This window comes from Meles meles, chromosome 17 (genome assembly GCF_922984935.1).
Source record: "Meles meles chromosome 17, mMelMel3.1 paternal haplotype, whole genome shotgun sequence".
NCBI lineage: Eukaryota > Metazoa > Chordata > Mammalia > Carnivora > Mustelidae > Meles > Meles meles.
The window spans coordinates 38592985-38610998 of NC_060082.1; the positions used below are offsets into that span (position 1 = coordinate 38592985).

At 44.3% G+C, this 18014-nt stretch overlaps 1 protein-coding gene across 12 annotated transcripts in view; it reads right to left on the reverse strand.

Moving 5' to 3' along the window:
- NVL (nuclear VCP like) overlaps positions 1–18014 on the reverse strand; it is a 104432-nt gene that overhangs the window by 36588 nt on the left and 49830 nt on the right. For all 12 annotated transcript variants that reach the window (XR_006815526.1, XR_006815524.1, XR_006815525.1 and 9 more), the window contains one exon: positions 16206–16305. Coding sequence is in view for 9 of the 12 variants with exons in the window: in XM_045982534.1 (XP_045838490.1) it covers positions 16206–16305 (100 nt within the window). In the remaining 3 variants the exon portion in view is untranslated. The remainder of the gene's footprint in view (positions 1–16205; positions 16306–18014) is intronic.

An 18014-nucleotide genomic window follows, 5' to 3' on the forward strand; every position in this document is an offset into this window, starting at 1 on the left:
CACACAAGGGGATGGGTAAGGGGCAGAGGGAGAAGCAGGCTCCCCGCTGAGCAGGGACACCCTCCCCCATCACCACCAATGCAGGGCTTGATCCCAAGACCCTGGGATCATGACCTGAGCCAAAGGCAGATGCTTAACTAAGCCACCCAGGCACCCCTTGCATACGGTATCTGATTGTTCTAGCACTTTGTTGAAAAGGCTAATCTTTGTCCACTGTGTGGCCTTTGTGTATGTGTTTTTTAAAGACTTTTATTTATTTATTTGAGGGAGAGAGAGAAAGAGAGGTAAGAGCAAGCACACGTGCTAATGGTGGGGTGGGGGGTGAGAAGCAGAGGGAGAGGGACAAGCAGACCCACCACTGACCACAAAGCCAGACATGAGACTCAATTTCATGACCCCAAGATAATGACCTAAGCTGAAACTAAGAGTCGGACGTGTAACCAACCCAAGCGCCTTTGCATGGCCTTCATGTTTTTTAAGAACTCAATTATTCCAATACATGAAGCAGTATTTTTAGATCTTACCATGTTTCAGTGATGTGTAAATCTGTGGTTATGCCAGTATCACGTGGTAAAACGTGTTTTAACTTAAGAATAAAAGTGGATCTTAGGGGCGCCTGGGTGGCTCAGTGGGTTGGGCCGCTGCCTTCAGCTCAGGTCATGATCTCGGGGTCCTGGGATCGAGTCCCGCATCAGGCTCTCTGCTCAGTAGGGGCCTGCTTCTCTCTCTTTGTCTCTCTCTCTGCCTGCCTATCTACTTGTGATCTCTCTGTCAAATAAATAAATAAAATCTTAAAAAAAAAAAAAAAAAAAAAAGTGGATCTTAAAGCCAGATCTGCAAGCTCAAAAGTAAGCCTGGTGTAATAATCCCAATTATGATTAGCAAACATTCTTAGGGGGTGCCTGGGTGGTTTAGTCAGTGAAGCATCTGCCTTTGGCTCAGGTCATGATCACAGGGTCTGGGATTGAGTCCTACATCAGGCTCCCTGCTCAGTGAGGAGTTTGCTTCTCCCTCTGCCTACCTGTGACCTTGCGCTAGGCAGTGATTTTTTTAAGATATGACATGACAACAAAAGTGCATGTGATTTAAAAAAATTAATAAATTGGACTTCACCAAAATTTAAAATGAAAAAACAACCCATAAACTGGGAGAAAACATATGCAAATCACTTATCTGGTGTAGACTCCTATCTAGAATAATTAAGTCTTACCACTCCATGACAACGCATAACCCAATTGAAAAGATACATGGGGCACCTGGGTGGCTCAGTGGATTAAGCCTCTGCCTTTGGCTCAGGTCATGATCTCAGGGTCTTGGGATCGAGTCCTGCATCGGGCTCTCTGGTTGGCACGGAGCCTGCTTCCTCCTCTCTCTCTGCTTGCCTCTCTGCCTACTTGTGATCTCTCTCTGTCAAATAAATAAATAAAATCTTTAAAAAAAAATAAAAGAAAAAAGAAAAGAAGATACACTACATTGAAATACTACCTCATACCCGCTAGAATGGCTATACTCGGAAAGAAAGACGTAAGAAATGTTGGCGAGGATGTGGAGAAATCGTAAGGCCCACACGCTGTATTGTTACAATTGCTAGCAGGAATGTAAAATATTGCGGAAAAGTCTGGCTGTTTCTTGAAATGGTAAACACAGTCACCACGTGGCCCAGCAATCCCATTCCTGGGTATCTACCTCACAGAAATTTTAATATATGTCCACACAAAAATTTGTACCCGGATGTTTACAGCAGTATTATCACAAGCCCCCAAGTGGAAACAACCTAAATGTCCACTGACCGGCGAATGAATCAAATGTGGTATACCCACACAAGGGACCATCAACCGGCAAGAGGGACGAAGTATTGCTACGTGCTAGCTATGGTCTGCAACACGGGATGCTAGGTGAAGGCAGGTGGACTTGACAGCCCCTCACATAAGTGAGCCAGGCAGAAGCTCTGGAGGTGGGGGAAGGATGGCAAGTAATGGCCAATGACAGATTGTTTTTTAGGGTAACAGAAATGTTCTAACATCAGATGGTTAGGATGGCTGCAGGAGTCTATAAATACACTCAATATCACTGAATCTTGAAAAGTTATCTGAATCTGGTAAAGTTAACACTATGTCACCTCTCAATCAAGCGGATTTACTTACAAACTGGATCCATCCTCAGGCTAATGAGACCATGAATAATGTGTTGAGTGAAAATTATTACAAGGTGGGTCAGCCTTCATGAAAGAAAAGTAGGCCTCTTCTTACAATTCACTAAACAAATACTTCCTGGGTTCTCTCATGTATCAGGTTCCTGTGACCCAGAAGAAGTGAGGCTGGGGCCTAAGTAATCTTTAAAAGGGAAGTACTGGGGCACCTGGGTGGCTCAGTGGGTTAAACCTCTGCCTTCGGTTCAGGTCATGATCTCAGGGTGCTGGGATCAAGCCCCGCATCAGGCTCTCTGCTCAGCAGGGAACCTGCTTCCCCTCTCTCTTTGCCTGCCTCTCTGCCTCCTTGTGATCTCTCTGTGTCAAATAAATAAAATATTTTGTATATATATATATATATATATAAAGTACTGTGCCAAAGGGCAAGACACACAGGTCTGACCATGGCCCCAAGACACCGCCAAGACCCAAGGCCAGATAGGTAAGGAAACAAGGCAGTTTACTTGGAACTCAAAGTGGCTGAATATCCTATGAGATGAAGTGAATCTCTTCCATGTAAGCCATCCCCCTGTCACCCAAGAGTTACGAAGGGCTTACAGCAGATGGGGGCCCTCAACTAGAAGCTTTCTGTCAAAATGTGAAACTTCAGACATAATTCTTGTCCAGAAACTTATCCATCATAAAGGCCCTGTTACTTCACCTGAGCTGTACACCAGGGGCAGAAACTTTCTGGATTGTGTGTGGCTACAGTAGGACACAGATCGCTGCTGAGTGGAAGAATGAGTAATAAGCCAGTGGGGCTCTTTGGGTCTCACGCATCTGTGTGCCAGGCACCCGCGTTTCTAACCAGCCAGACAGGGGATGAAGTGGGACCGGACAGTCCCTCGGAGCCTGTATGGAAGAAGGGAGGCGAATCGGGACATCTGTGGTCTAGCTGTACTCTATGGGGACAGCATGGGAAGGAGGGTATCTCCAGGGCAGGGTGTGGACTCTGGTGGACCACACAACACAGGAAAACACAACACAGGAAAGCTGTGGCTGGGTCACAGGGCAACCACAGGTGGAAAGGTGACACTGCAATCTTTCACACTTACTTTCTAAAAACCAGTAGCTCAAAAAGTAGGAGAAAAAGTAAGACAGAAATAGAAACTAAGAGAAAAGAAGACATTTAAAAGTCCAATCCAGGGTGCCTGGGTGGCTCACTGGGTTAAAGCCTCTGCCTTCGGCTCAGGTCATGATCCCAGGGTCCTGGGATCCAGCGGCCCAACCGGCTCTCTGCTCAGCAGGGAGTCCTCCTTTCCCTCTGCCTGCCTCTCTGCCTACTTGTGATCTCTGTCTGTCAAATAAATAAATAAAATCTTAAAAAAAAAAAAAAAGCCCAATCCAATCCAATTCAAAATTTAAAAAATTAACAAAATGTCACATAAGGCACGCCTGGCTGGCTGAAATGGTAAGATGTGAGACTCTTGACTTCTAGGTTGTGAGTTTCAGCCCTACACTGGGTGTAGAGAGCACTTAAAAATAAGATCTTTTTTTTTTTTAAATGTCACATAAAAAGGATCAGTATGACACTAAACTTTTAAGAGAAAAAAAAGCAAGGCCTATAAATCATGAAAAAAATTTTTTCAACTCAAAATCCTGTACTCAGCCAGGCTACCAATCAGTAATGAGGAGGGAATAGAGATACCCAAATACCCTCAAGTGTATCAAACTCAAAAAGCCCAGACTGCAACCAGAGCAGAGAATGGTCTGGAAACAAAAGCAAAATAAATCATGGACACAAATAGTACTTACCACTGTCTGCGTATCTGATGAAAAATACAAACAAAACAAAGCAAGAGAAAGAAAACAAGAGTTTTTACATCTAAGAATGAGAAGGTTATGTGAAAACAGAACTCTGATCGCAGTGTAACTCCTGGGTCCACGCAGAGAAATAGGTACACTATCCTGGTAATGTAAACACCAACTGCTGATGCGACCAAAAGTTGCGCAGAAACGGTATTATCATGTGGGGACGACAGGGTGGCCGCGACCGCGGCCGCATGTGGAGCAACAGTGAATATAACAAATCTTCATGTGCCTAAGAAAGTAGTGACAGCAGCATATGAAACTGATAAGAAACAGCAATATGAGCATATTATTAGAAAATATGGAAAAAAAAAACCCAGAAGAAACAGCTCATAGACTTTACCAGTGGTTGCCTCTGGGCAGGGACAGAGAGGGTAATTTTATCTTTTGCTTTTCAGTGTCATTTGAATTTTAACAGCTACCTCCCCATCTGGGTTTCTCTTTTCATGCCAGGCAGTGTCAGAGAAGGCCCAGTGGAGAGCTGACACTTTCACCTCTGCTTTCCCCGGGTTCCTGGAGGTTGTGAGGAAGAGTACAAGGTGCCCCCACCCAGGCTGAGGGTATGTTAACGGAGGTCCAGCAGGAACGACATATCTCCCCACCCAGTGAGTGTGAACGGAGGTAGAGCAAGGAGCTGGGCTTCCTGTCTCAGCCCATGGCCAAGAGGCGGCTTCCCCTTCCCCTGCACAGTCAGAGAAGGCCTCAAAGGAGAAAATATAAGTTAATACTCAACATTTCAAAACACTCAAATGTCCAGAACACAACTGAAAATTACTTGTTGAAACAAGACCCAGAAAAAAATCTCAACTTTAATGAGAAAAGAAACACAGAAGGTGGACCACTGACATGACCCAGGTGTTGGAGTCAGTCACCTGGCAAGAGTTTTACTATAGCCACAATAAAAGTACTTATGGGAAAATCATGAACAGGCTCGAAACAAATGAAAAAAAATGAAGTCTCAGCAAAGAAAGAGAAGACATAAAGAAGTGAACAGAAAATTTTCAATGGCAAAACGGAGCAAACAAAAGGAAAACCTCACTCGACAGGCTTACTGGACCATGGAGACAACAGAGAGAATCAGTGAACCTAAAGAACAGAAATTACCAAATCTGAACAACACGGAGAAAACAGAGGATAGAAAGAACCAGCAACAAAGCCTTAGGGACCTATGGGACTATAACAAAAGATCTAACATGTGTGTCATAGGAGTCCCAGGAGGAAAAGAGAAAGCTAAAAAAAAGTATCTGAGGGGCACCTGGGTGGGCTCAGCCTTGGTTTTAGCTCAGGTTGTGATCTCAGGGTCATGGCATTCAGCCCCACATCAGGCTCTCCCCGCATCTGGAGCCTACTTGGATTCTCTCTCCCTCTGTCTCCAATAAATAAGTAAAATATTTTAAAAACAGAAATAAAAAGTTAAAAACAAAACCAGAGAACAGTGACACCGCCCTCCCTGTGCAGTTAGGACATTCAAAGGAGAGCTAGTCTATGTTCAGAAATCATAAGCACTGGCAGGACGTGGCACAATTTTCAGGTACTGGCAGAGAGAACAGTCAACCCAGAATGGCCTATCTAGCATAGACAGACTTCAAGAAAGAAACTGAAATCAAGACATTAACAGGTAAATGAAAACCAAGAAAATTTGCTACAAGCTGAACATACCTAAAAGAATAGCTCAAGGAAGTTCCTAAAACAAAAAGGAAATGATAGAAAAAAATTAGGAACATCAGAAATGAAAAACTATGGGAAGAATTAAAAATGTACACTAAATGTAAATGCTCTAAATACACCAATTAAAAGGGAGAAATTGGAAGAGTGGATTTTAAAAAAGACCTTGGGGTGCCTGGGGGGCTCAGTGGGTTAAAGCCTCTGCCTTTGGCTCAGGTCATGATCCCGGGATCCTGGGATTGAGCCCCACATCGGGCTCTCTGCTCAGCAGGGAGCCTGCTTCCTCCTCTCTCTCTGCCTGCCTCTCTGCCTATTTGTGATCTTTGTCTGTCAAATAAATAAAATCTTAAAAAATAAAATAAAAAGGACCTTATCTGCTGTTTATAAGAAACTCACTTCATATGTAATGACATCAATAGGTTGACAGTAAATGGATAGAAAAGATATACCATGGAAACATCAATCAAAAGAAATCAGAAAAAAAAAGAAAAAAAAAAAAGAAATCAGAAATGGCTATATTAATAGCAGATAAAATACACTTCAAAAAAAAACCTGTCAGGGGACCGAGAAGGACTTAATGTAATGACAGAACATACAGATTAGCCCACCAAATGACAGTTCTAAATGAATATGCACAACAGAACTGCAAAGATGTGCAGCCAACAGGACTGAAAGGAGCATCGAAACACCCACAATTACAAGTTAGGCAATTTATGGTAAGAATGTTTCTTTCCTTAAAGATTTTATCTTTAAGTAAACTCTAAACCCAGTGTAGGGATCAAACTCACAACTCTGAGATCCAGAGTCACACGCTCCACCAGCTGAGCCAGACAGTTGTCCATGTTTCATTTTTAAAGAAGCTGCCAGACTGTCTTTCAAGTGGCTGTACCATTCTGCGTTCCTGCCACCAACAAGTGAGAGCTCCTGTTGCTCCATATTGTCACCATTTAGTGTTGTCTGTGTTTGGATTTCAGCCATCCCAGTAGATGTGCAATGGTATCTCTACTATTTAAAATTTTTTAAATTTTTTAAGATTTTATTTATTTGACAGAGAGAGATCACAAGTACACAGAAAGGCAGGCAGAGAGAGAGAGAGGAGGAAGCAGGCTCCCTGCTGAGCAGACAGCCCGATGCGGGGCTCGATCCCAGGACCCCGAGATCATGACCTGAGCTGAAGGCAGAGGCTTAACCCACTGAGCCACCCAAGCACCCATATCTCTATTGTCTTAATTTGCATTTCCCTAATAACATATGATGCTGTTGAACATTTTTTCACGTCTTTATCTGCCATCTGTACATCTTCTCTGGTAAGGAGTCTGCTTAGATCTTTACCACATCTGTTTGTTTTCTCATTACTGAGTTTATAAGAGCTCCTTGTACATTTTGGATATCAGCCTTAGTCAACTTAGCCTCTTACAACAAAATATCACACATTGGGTGGCATGATACACAACAGAAATTTGTTTCTCACAGTTCTGGAAGCTGAAGTCTGAGGTCAGGGTGCCCCCGTGGCTGGGTTCCAGGAAGAGCCTTCTTATGGGCTGCAGCTATGCCATCTTCTCATTGTGTCCCTTTCATAATGGTGCTAATCCCCCTGATGAAGGCCCAGCCACAGACCTCATTACCAAAGGCCCCATCTTCTACATCCTGACATCTGGGGTAAAGATTTCCACATAATAGATTTGGGGTGGGGACACGACATTCAGTCCACCGCAGTCCTTTATCAGGTAACTTTTAGATACAACATGTTCCACAAATATTTTCTTCTAGTTTGTGTCTTGTCTTTTTATCCTCTTAACCATGTCTTTTTTTTTTTTAATTGTATTTATTTATTTGACAGACAGAGATCAAGTAGGCAGAGAGGCAGGCAGAGAGAGAGGAAGGGAAGCAGGCTCCTTGCTGAGCAGAGAACCCGATGTGGGGCTCCATCCGAGAACCCTCGGATCATGACCTGAGCTGAAGGCAGAGGCTTTAACCCATTGAGCCACCCAGATGCACCATCGTTTTTTGTTTTTTTTTTTTAAAAGATTTTATTTTTATTTATTTGACACAGAGAGAGATCACAAGTAGGCAGAGAGGCAGGCAGAGAGAGGAGGAAAAGCAGGCTCCCTGCCGAGCAGAGAGCCCAATGTGGGCCTCTATCCCAGGAACCTGAGAACATGACCTGAGCCAAAGGCAGAGGCTTAACCCACTGAGCCACTGAAGCACCCTAACCTGTCTTTCAGAGAAGAAAAGTTTCTCAACATAATGAAATTCAATATATCAATTTTTTTCCTTCATGGATTGGGCTTTGGGTGTTGTATCTAAAAGTTATCACCAAACCAAGGTTCAACTGAAATTTCTCCTGCTCTCTTCTAGGAGTTTTATTGTTTTGTACTGTACATCTGGGTATATGATCCATTTCGAGATAATTTTTGTGAAAGGTGTAAGATCTGTGTCTTGAGTCATTTTTTGCATGTGAGGACCCAGTTGTTACAGTGCCATTTCTTGGGAAGATTATCCTTTCTCCATTCAATTGCCTTTGCTTATTTATCAAAAACCAGTTGACTATATTTGTGTGGGTCTACTTCTGGCTTCTGCTCTGTTCCACTGATTTATCTCTTTTTCTTCTTTCACCAATACCACACTGTCTGGATCACTGCAGTTTTATACTAAGTCTAAAGTTGGGTGGTGTCAGTCCTCCAACTTTGTTCTTCTCCATCAATACTGTGTTGGCCATCCTGGGCTTTTTGCCTCTCCATATAAACTCTAGAATGTTTATCCACAAAATAACCTGCTGATTGTGCGTAGGGTTGCTTTGAATCTACAGATCAAGTTGGAAAGACTAATAGTCTTGACAGTATTCAGTTTTCCTATCTATGAACACCTCTCCATTTATTTATATCTTCTCTGATTTCTCTCATTAGAGTTTTGTACTTTTTCCTCATATAGATTTTTAAAAAATATTTTTATTTATTTATTCAACAAACAGAGATCACAAGTAGGCAGAGAGGCAGGCAGAGAGAGAGAAAAATCCTGCTGAGCAGAGAGCCCGATGCGGGGGTTGATCCCAGGATCACCACCTGAGCAGAAAGCAGAGGCTTGAATCCACTGAGCCATTCAGGCGCCCCATTTTTCTTTTCTTTTTTTTTTTTTAAAGATTTTTTAAATTTATTTATTTGACAGAGAGAAACCACAACTAGGCAGAGAGGCAGACAGAGAGAGAGAGAGAGGGAAGCAGGCTCCCTGCTGAGCAGAGAGCCCGATGCGGGACTCGATCCCAGGATCCTGAGATCATGACCTGAGCCGAAGGCAGCGGCTTAACCCACTGAGCCACCCAGGCGCCCCTTCTTTTTTTTTTTTTTAAAGATTTTTGTTTATTTATTTGACAGCTAGAGATCACAAATAGGCAGAGAGGCAGGCAGAGAGAGAGGAAGGGAAGCAGGCTCCCTGCCAAGCAGAGAGCCTGAAGATTTTTTTTTAAGATTTTATTTATTTATTTATTTGGCAGAGAGAAAGACCATGAGAGCAGAACACAAGTCGGGGAATGGGAGAGGGAAAAGCAGGCCTCCTGCTGGGCTGGGAGTTTGAGGCTGGGCTCCATCTCAGGACCCTGGGATCATGACCTTAGCCAAAACCAAGAGTCAGAGGCTTAGCCAACTGGGCCACCCAGAAGCCCCTCCTCATATATATCTTGTACATATTTTGTAAGATTTACAACTAGACCTACTTACCTTCCTTCCTTCCAGCGGTAATGTAAGTGGTATTGTGTGTCGTTTTAAGAAAAGATTTATTCATTTTTATTTGAGAGGGAGAGAGAGAGAACATGAGCAGGGGAGAAGCAGAGGAAATGAGAAGCAGACTCCCTACTGAGGGGCTCAATCTCAGGAACCTGAGAATCCTGACCTGAGCCGGAACCAAGAGTTGGATACTTACCTGACTGAGACATCCAGGCACCCCAATGGAATTGTGTTTTTAATTTCAAATTCCAATTGTCCATTGCTGATATATGCCAACTGATTTTTGACAAAGGTGCAAAAGTGATTCAATGCAGGAACGATAGTCTTCAAAAATGATGGAGTAACTGGATATTCATAGGGGAAAAAATAAACCTAGACCTAAGTTTCCTACCTCAAATAAAAGTTAACTAAAAATATATTACAGATTTTAAGTTGTAAAAACATAAGACTACAAAACTTTTAGAAGAAAACACTGAAGAAAATTTTGGGGACATAAAACTGAAAAAGGTTCTTAAAAATGCTCCCCAAATCAGAATATATAAAGGTAAATATTAATATACTGAAGGGGTGCCTGACTGGCTCAGTCTTCTGAACATGCAACTCTTGATCCTGGGGTCGTAGTTCAAGCATCACCCAGGGTGTAGAGATTACGAAATAAATAAAAACTTAAAAAAATACACGGAGTCTCTTAAGAGGATGAAAGGATAAGCTGCAGAATGAGAAAAAATACTGAAAATCCACGTATCTGACAAAGACTCATATCTAGAATATATAAAGAACTCTCAAAATTCAATAGTTTAAAAAAGAAAAAAAAGTGTAGTCTAGGGGCACCTGGCTGGCTCAGTCAGTGGAGTAGACTCCTGGTCTCAGGGTTCTAAGTTTGAGACCCACACTGGCTGTAGAGATTACTTAAAAATAAAATCTTAGGGGCACCTGGATGGCTCAGTGGGTTAAGCCGCTGCCTTCGGCTCAGGTCATGATCTCAGGGTCCTGGGATCGAGTCCCATATTGGGCTCTCTGCTCAGCGGGGAGCCTGCTTCCCTCTCTCTCTCTCTCTGCCTGCCTCTCTATCTACTTGTGATCTCTCTCTGTCAAATAAATAAATAAAATCTTTAAAAAAATAAAATAAGGGCGCCTGGGTGGCTCATTGGGTTAAGCCGCTGCCTTCGGCTCAGGTCATGATCTCAGGGTCCTGGGATCGAGTCCCGCATCAGGCTCTCTGCTCAGCAGGGAGCCTGCTTCCCTCTCTCTCTCTCTCTCTCTCTCTGCCTATCTACTTGTGATCTCTCTCTGTCAAATAAATGGATGAAGTCTTTAAAAAAAAATAAAAATAAAAAAAATAAAATAAAATCTTAAAAAAAATACAATCCAATTTTAGAAAATGGGCATAAGATACAAGAGATACTTCAATGAAGAAGATACAGGATGGTATGTAAACACACAAAAAGATGTTCTAATGGCTGATGAGCCATTAGAGAAATACAAATTACAACCATGATGAGATACCACTATACATCCCTTAGGATAAAATACAGTGACAACACAAAATACTGGAAGGAAGCAAACCAACTGGATTTCTCATGCCATTACTGACAGAGATGTCACATGGTACAGTTACTCTGGAAAAAGGTTCAACAGCCCTTTAAAAGAGTGAACATTGGGGCACCTGGGTGGTTCAGTCCTTAAGCATCTGCCTTGAGCTCAGGTCATGATCCCGGGATCATGCGATCGAGCCCTGCACCTGACACTCCACTTGGCGTGGAGCCTGCTTCTCCCTCTCTCTCTGCCTGCTGCTCCCCCTGCTTGTACTCACTCTCTATCCAAAAAAAAAAAAAAAAAAAAAAAAAACTTTAAAAAAAATAAATAAAAAACTGAACATATTCTTCCCATTTGATCCAGCCACGGTGCTCATAAACATTTATTCCAGAGAAATCAAACCTTAGGTCCACACAAGAACCTAGTCACACAGAGGTTCATGGTATGTGTAACAGAGTGGAAAAACCACAACACTGCCCTGGAAGAGAAAGGTCAAACCAACTGTGCCCCTCCCCAACTCAGCGCTAAAAAGGAGCAAACTGCGAAGCCATACTTGCGTCTGAACCCACCTCAAAGGCATTATGCGAGGTGCACACAGCCAACCTAAAAAGCCACATTTCTATGCTTCCTTGTATAGTAAACTCTTGACGTGACACATGTAGGTAAGAGCAAGTTGGTGGTGGTGTGGAGCTTTGGGAGGACACAGAGGTGGGTTTTACCATTTAGGGCAGCAAAGGGGATCTCAGAGCTGATGGCAGAGTTCCCATGTTGACTGCTGTGGTCACTACAGGAATCTACTGCACAGAAACACATACACATACAAATGTCTGTTTCCTGGTTTTGACCTGGCACATGATGCTAGTTACATAAAATGTAACAATTAAGATAAACTGGGTACATGGAACCCCTATGCACTCTTTTCATAATTTCCTGTGAACTTATAAATGCTTCCAAATACAAAATAAAAAAACCAAGAGTAGTATCATAGTTTATAAAAACAGAACTAGGAAAGAAAATGAGATGGTACCACTTCCTCACTCAAAACCCTCCAGGGCCCCCCATCTCAGCAAAGCACACGAGCCTCTTCCGCGGCCTCCAAGGCCCTGCACTCTCCTCCAGGCCCACTCGTCTCATTGCAGGCACCCCGCCTTCCAGCACGTTCTGCAATATGGCACACATGCCGACCTGGGCCTTCACACTGACTGCCCGCCCTCTACCTGGAGCGCTCTGCACAGACTCTGCATGTCTCATCCCTCACGTCCCCTGGGTCAATGCGAAAGATGATGTCAGCCACCCCCAACTGGACCACAAGTCTGTATTCTCTAAGTGATTAGCTCTTCCTTCCTGCTTATCTCTCTTTTTTATTTTTTTCCAAGTTATCTCTTAACTCCTGCAAAACAACCCAGCAGGCAGAGCATCTCCTGGCAGGATCTGACACTAACCCCTCAAGCAATAAGGACTGCCCTGCCCCCAGGGAGACCCCACCCAGGACTGACCCCAAGACAATGATCGGCCTGACCTCCACTGCCCACCAGCACCCACCCACCGACCTTTGCCCCACACCTATCCTCTGCAAACCTGGAGGTATTTGCAGCACTTTGGAGACCGTCTTAGACGCTAGTCCACTTCCTCCCGGTGTTGGCATCACTGAAATGAACTCCTTTCCAGTGTTACCACCATCTGCACCTCTGCCTTTGGTCATGTGACTGGTGAGCTGCTGAACGTGGTCTGTCTGGGATCCCCGGAACCAGGTGCTCTCGCTCCCCTGTGCCCCAGCTACACGTGTTCACAGACCACTTTGGAAGAAGCCTTCCCGGACTACAGTATCTAAATTATCATTCTCCCTCCAACTACCCGTCATCCTCTACCCTCTGATCCTCGTTGTCTATCATTTACTCCAGGTGCCCCAGCTTCAGATCAGGATAGATACAACTTTTCTGAATTGCTAATCTTTATACAGTAAAAACCCAAGAAATACTTTATGAAACAGTGAATCTGCTGAGAAATTAAAGAACAGGACATTGATTGATGGATCTTCAGCACTAGATGGAAAGAGGGAGCTACAATGTGCTTGAAGAAAAAGAATGGGACAGAAATGTATTTCTGCAGAGTTCAAGTGACTCCGGTTGTTCACATTCTCCCTCTGCTGCTCTTGTATCTGAGTCTCCCTGTCACCCTCCCCAGTTGGGCCTTCAGGACCCATTGCAGCTTCCACCCTCCTCTCTTGGGACCCAGTGGTCACTCGGGAATGAGGACCCCAGGGGAAGCCACATGGAGGCCCAGAAAGAGGACAATGAGCAGAGGAGGGGAGATACAGATGCCAGAGAGCACAGCCAGGGAAGGGGATCCTCTGGCCCAGCCACGCCAGCTGATGGTGTGTGGATCACAGAGGAACCTCCCAGACAAGCCCTTCCTGAATCCCTGACCCACAAAATTGTGGACAAAGCAAGAACGGCAATTTTCTGCCACTAAGTATTGCAGTAACTTCTCATGTGGCAAAGGTCATCAGGCAAGAAGGGATTTCTGAAAGCTGGGGAGAAAGCAAGTCATAAAGAATCAAACATTGTCACAGGACAGCACACAAGGAAACAGAACTGCCACAGGCAGACAAACAGGTGAAAGATCTAGAACAACTATTGGATTTCTGCAGGCACCAAGGCAGTGGGATCTACTCTGGGGATAGAAGTACAGAGGAGGGGCAGAGTGAGGAAAACAATGTCAGGGATGCTGGAGGGGACAAAATGCAGGCACCGCCTTCCTGTCATTCTTACTGTAACTGGCTAAACTCAGCACAGACAGCTCTACTCAGTCCTGGGTTCTACAACTAAGAATTTGGAGAACTGTCAAGAATTCAGAGGTACTAGAGATCAGGAAACACGACCCAGAGAAAAGGAAATGCTCCTGCACCATTTGGAAGGAGAGGATTCGAGTAAAATCCAGGGACACTGAGGACCTGCTATTCCCTAGGCTACAGATTAAGCTAAAGTGTTTACAGTAACCAAACATGAAAACAGCAAGGGCTGCTGAAGACAGAGTGGGTTATCGCAGACCAGAGTGTCTTCTGGAAATTTGTATCTACTTAGAAAGGGTAGGCTGTGATTCTATGCAAATCTGAGAGTTTCCAGGTTTCTTCCAGGACTGCTGGGAGCGTGTGACCTCATGACCACTCCCAGCAATCAACCAAAGTGCTCTTGGCAATGATGAAAGTCACCGAGGAGCTACTTGCCACACCTGCTGGGAGACAGGCTGGGGGCATCCCGTAACATGTGCAACAGTCCTGCCAAGTAGGTATCACTCTCCTCATCTCCCAGACAAAGAGACAGTGGTGAGCAGGAAGAAAGAAGGTGTGCCAAGGCTGATGTATGATGAATACATGTGCTCTTCCTTCCTGTCATAAAACTTCAACTCCCCAGAATCTCCTGAGGGATGGGAGTCCTTGTTACACTAATGAGAGGACCCAAGGTTGGCCCCCAGCTAATGCCAGGATGGGCAAGGTAGCAAAAAGCCCAGCCCTGCGATTAGAGGGGTGGGATCTGGGGCCAGACCTCTGCAGAGAAGGGGCGGCTTGACTGTGTATAAAACCCCCCAGAAACTGTCTCTGGAAGCAAAGCTCAGGAGAGCTTCTTGGGTGATGAGCACACTGGGGCCAGGAGGGGGCCTTGAGGTAGGTGATCCTCTAACCCAGCTCCACAGGAAGAGGGCACCAAGGTCTGCACTGCCCCCAGACCTGGCCCAACATTTCCCTTTACAGCAACCTGCAACTTCTGACCCTCAAACAATGCAGGGTTAGGGGCGCTGACTACCCACCTCGTCCCTGCCTCTAAAGTCTGAGTGTAACCTTCAATTCCCCCAAAACCTACTAGTAGCTACTGCTGACTGGAGGCCATGCCAATAACATCACGTCAATCAACACACATTTTGAATGCTCTCTGTATGATGTCCCAAATTCTTTTAACAAAGTAGAGAAAATATTAAGCAAATCATTAGGAAGAGAAAATGCGGGGCACCTGGGTGGCTCAGTCATTAAGCATCTGCCTTTGGCTCAGGTCATGATCCCAGGATCCTGGGATCAAGCCCACATTAGGCTCCCTGCTCAGCGGGAAGCCTGCTTCTCCCTTTCCCACTCCCCCTGCTTGTGTTCCCTCTCTCGCTGTGTCTCTGTCAAATAAAAAAATGATATCTTTAAAAAAAATTTTTTTTTTAAATAAAGAGAAAATGCGTTTATAGGACTGCACTGTGTTCATCGAGAAAAACCTGTGTATAAGTGGACCCACGTCATTCAAACCCACGCTGTTTAAGGGCCAAGTGTATGGCACTTTCCTGCATTCCATCTGTTGTTCAACTGCAGCTGGTCAGAAGTGCGGGTGTCCCGGAGACACCACTTGAGCAGACGTGGGGAGCAGGGGACCTGGGGACTCACAGGATCTGCCAGCTGTGTGTGTGGTCCGTGACAGAGCTGAACCAGTCACCCCGCGGCAATCAGACTGCCTGGGGCTGAAACAGAACAGCAACAGACGAAGCCATAGCCAGGACTCAAACCCGGTGCCATCAGACTCCAAAGACAGTACTGGACTCTCATCAAAGTATAAACCTTACCATCTGTCAATTTTCCATCTGAAAATGGAGTAGTATATAATTCAGGAAGGATTCACCTTCCAAAGGATCTTACAAGACCGGAAAGAACAATTTCATCACCTGGACTGTTGGCCAACACAGTTACGCCCAGATGGATGCAGGGGCCACTACGGCAGCCAGAAGCTCACATGACAGCAGAAGACTGAGCAACAAGAAGAGAATTTGTGACCCACAGTGAGAGCACCTGAAGCACATCTGAAACGCGGAGCCTTTTCTAAACCCATTGTGGCTCTGAAGCTTACAAACAACTTTAAGTACGAGTTAAATGCAGGTACAGGGACATGATGCTGGTATAAATCCTTGAAAACCCATCCTCTACCTTCAGATACAGTGAAAGGACTCTGGTTCTCTTTCCTGTGAACTTGACAGAAACTACAGGACATAAATGCTGATAATACTTGTATGATCACAAGCATACATTCTAAGTTTTCTGCCAACCAGACTACCTTCTGAGTATCAACACAGAGAAAAAATCTCATTAAATCTAGCCAGTAATACTATGTTTTTTACTCTAGCTTACAAGGAAGCTTCCTAAGGTTTTATTTCAACTGATGAGCCAAAAAGCGATTTCCTAAACTTAATCTTCCATTACAAGGCTGTATGTAAATCCCATGGTTTTCAAATGCTGAAAATTTTGAGAGCTGTCTCCTCACCTGGCCGGTTGGTGGCCGCCAGAATGAAAACCTGCTGCCGAGCTTCCAGACCGTCCATCTCGGTAAGTAGCTGATTCACCACCCGGACACTTGCTCCTGTCTAAAAATAAATAAATACAGCTCCATCAGTTCCCGATAAAAAGAAAAACACATCACCATGTTTTTGCACATGAAATGGCGTATTTGCAAACTTGAATGAAAGCTTTGGTCAAGAGGTAACAGTAATCACTTTTCTGAGAGGTGCTGTGCAAAACACATTCGCATCAGGAACTCCCCCAAGTCCTGTTATCCCCTGTTCCAGAAGGAGGAAGCTGAGACTCAGAGAGGCCACCTGTCCAGGCCTCTCAGCTAAACATGGGCAAGCCTGGCTGACCCGAGTCTTCTGCCTCTGAGTTATTCAAAGACCTGCTGGCTGCAATGGATTTCCTGTAGGTCATGTGTACACTCAGTGCAAAGGGATCCCCTAGGATGTGAGATGCTCCAGATCTTTGGGCTGGGGCATGGAGACTTTTCCTCTTTTCCTGAAAGCCAACAGTACAAAGCAGAGCTACCCCGGAGCAACATCCAAGAGAAATATCTGGGGAAGTGGTGGATAGAGGGGTAACTCACTCGGACACAGAAATGTACTAAATGCACAATGGAGATGAGAAAAGTGGGTGTCTGTTCACGCATCTGTGTGTGTGTCTCTGTGTGCATCTGTGTGTGTCTGTGTCTCTATGTGTCTGTGTGTCAGTGTGTCTGCGTGTCTGTGCATGCATTTGTGTCTGTGTCTCTCTGTGTGTGTTTGTGCGGCTGTCATGACTGCCCTTCTTCAACACAAAGTCCGTGGGCAGAGGTGGTCATGAGTTTACAGGCGGATTTCTCCAGATAGTAGCTAGTGTACATTACCACCCCTGGGAGATGCAACATCAACATCTCAGAGGATGAAGATAATTATAATCCAAGTGCAAAACAGTCCAGCAGCACGGATAACAATAAAACCCTGTCCCACCTCAACAAGATGAAACTCTCAGAATCTGCAGGAATAGGATGACAGGTTTTACTATATTAAAATTATAACATTGTATGTAATAAGCAAATTAAAGGTAAGTAAAAAAGACTGGGGGAATAAAGCACCAACACACATAACTGGACAACGGAATCATTTCTGGAGCACACAAAAGCTCCTATAAACTAGAACAAAATTTTAAGAGCAAAAAGGTCAACATATCTGATCAGGCAAATTACAGAACATGAAATACACATTCACTGAAGACAATCAATCTTACTGACAAGCGTGGACATGACTACTAAGATTTAATATCACATTTTGCAAAAAAAAAAAATTGACAAAAATTGTTTAGATGGGTGTTACCCGTTGATGACAAAGGCAAAGGAGATGGTTATTTTCACAAACTGTTGGCAGGTAGGCGTAACTGGTAGTTTTTGTGAAGGATGATTCAGTGTTAGCTTTCAGAACATAATACATACACATCTACGCTGAGATCCCACTTCTGAAACTCCCCCACATGCACAGAAATATATGATGATAATGTTACTTCAGTTCTGTTTGTAAGAGAAACAACAATTTAAGAAATACTTGTTTCCAGACTGTGGAATATTTATGCAATTGTTAAAAAATTAAGTTATTAAGTACATGGGAAAATTGTCAAGATGAATGACCATGTTTGTGTAAAAAAACAAGTCTAGGGGCGCCTGGGTGGCTCAGTGGGTTAAGCCTCTGCCTTTGGCTCAGATCATGATCTTAGGGTCCTGGGATCAAGCCCCACATCAGGCTCTCTGCTCAGCAGGGAACCTGTCTCCCCCTCT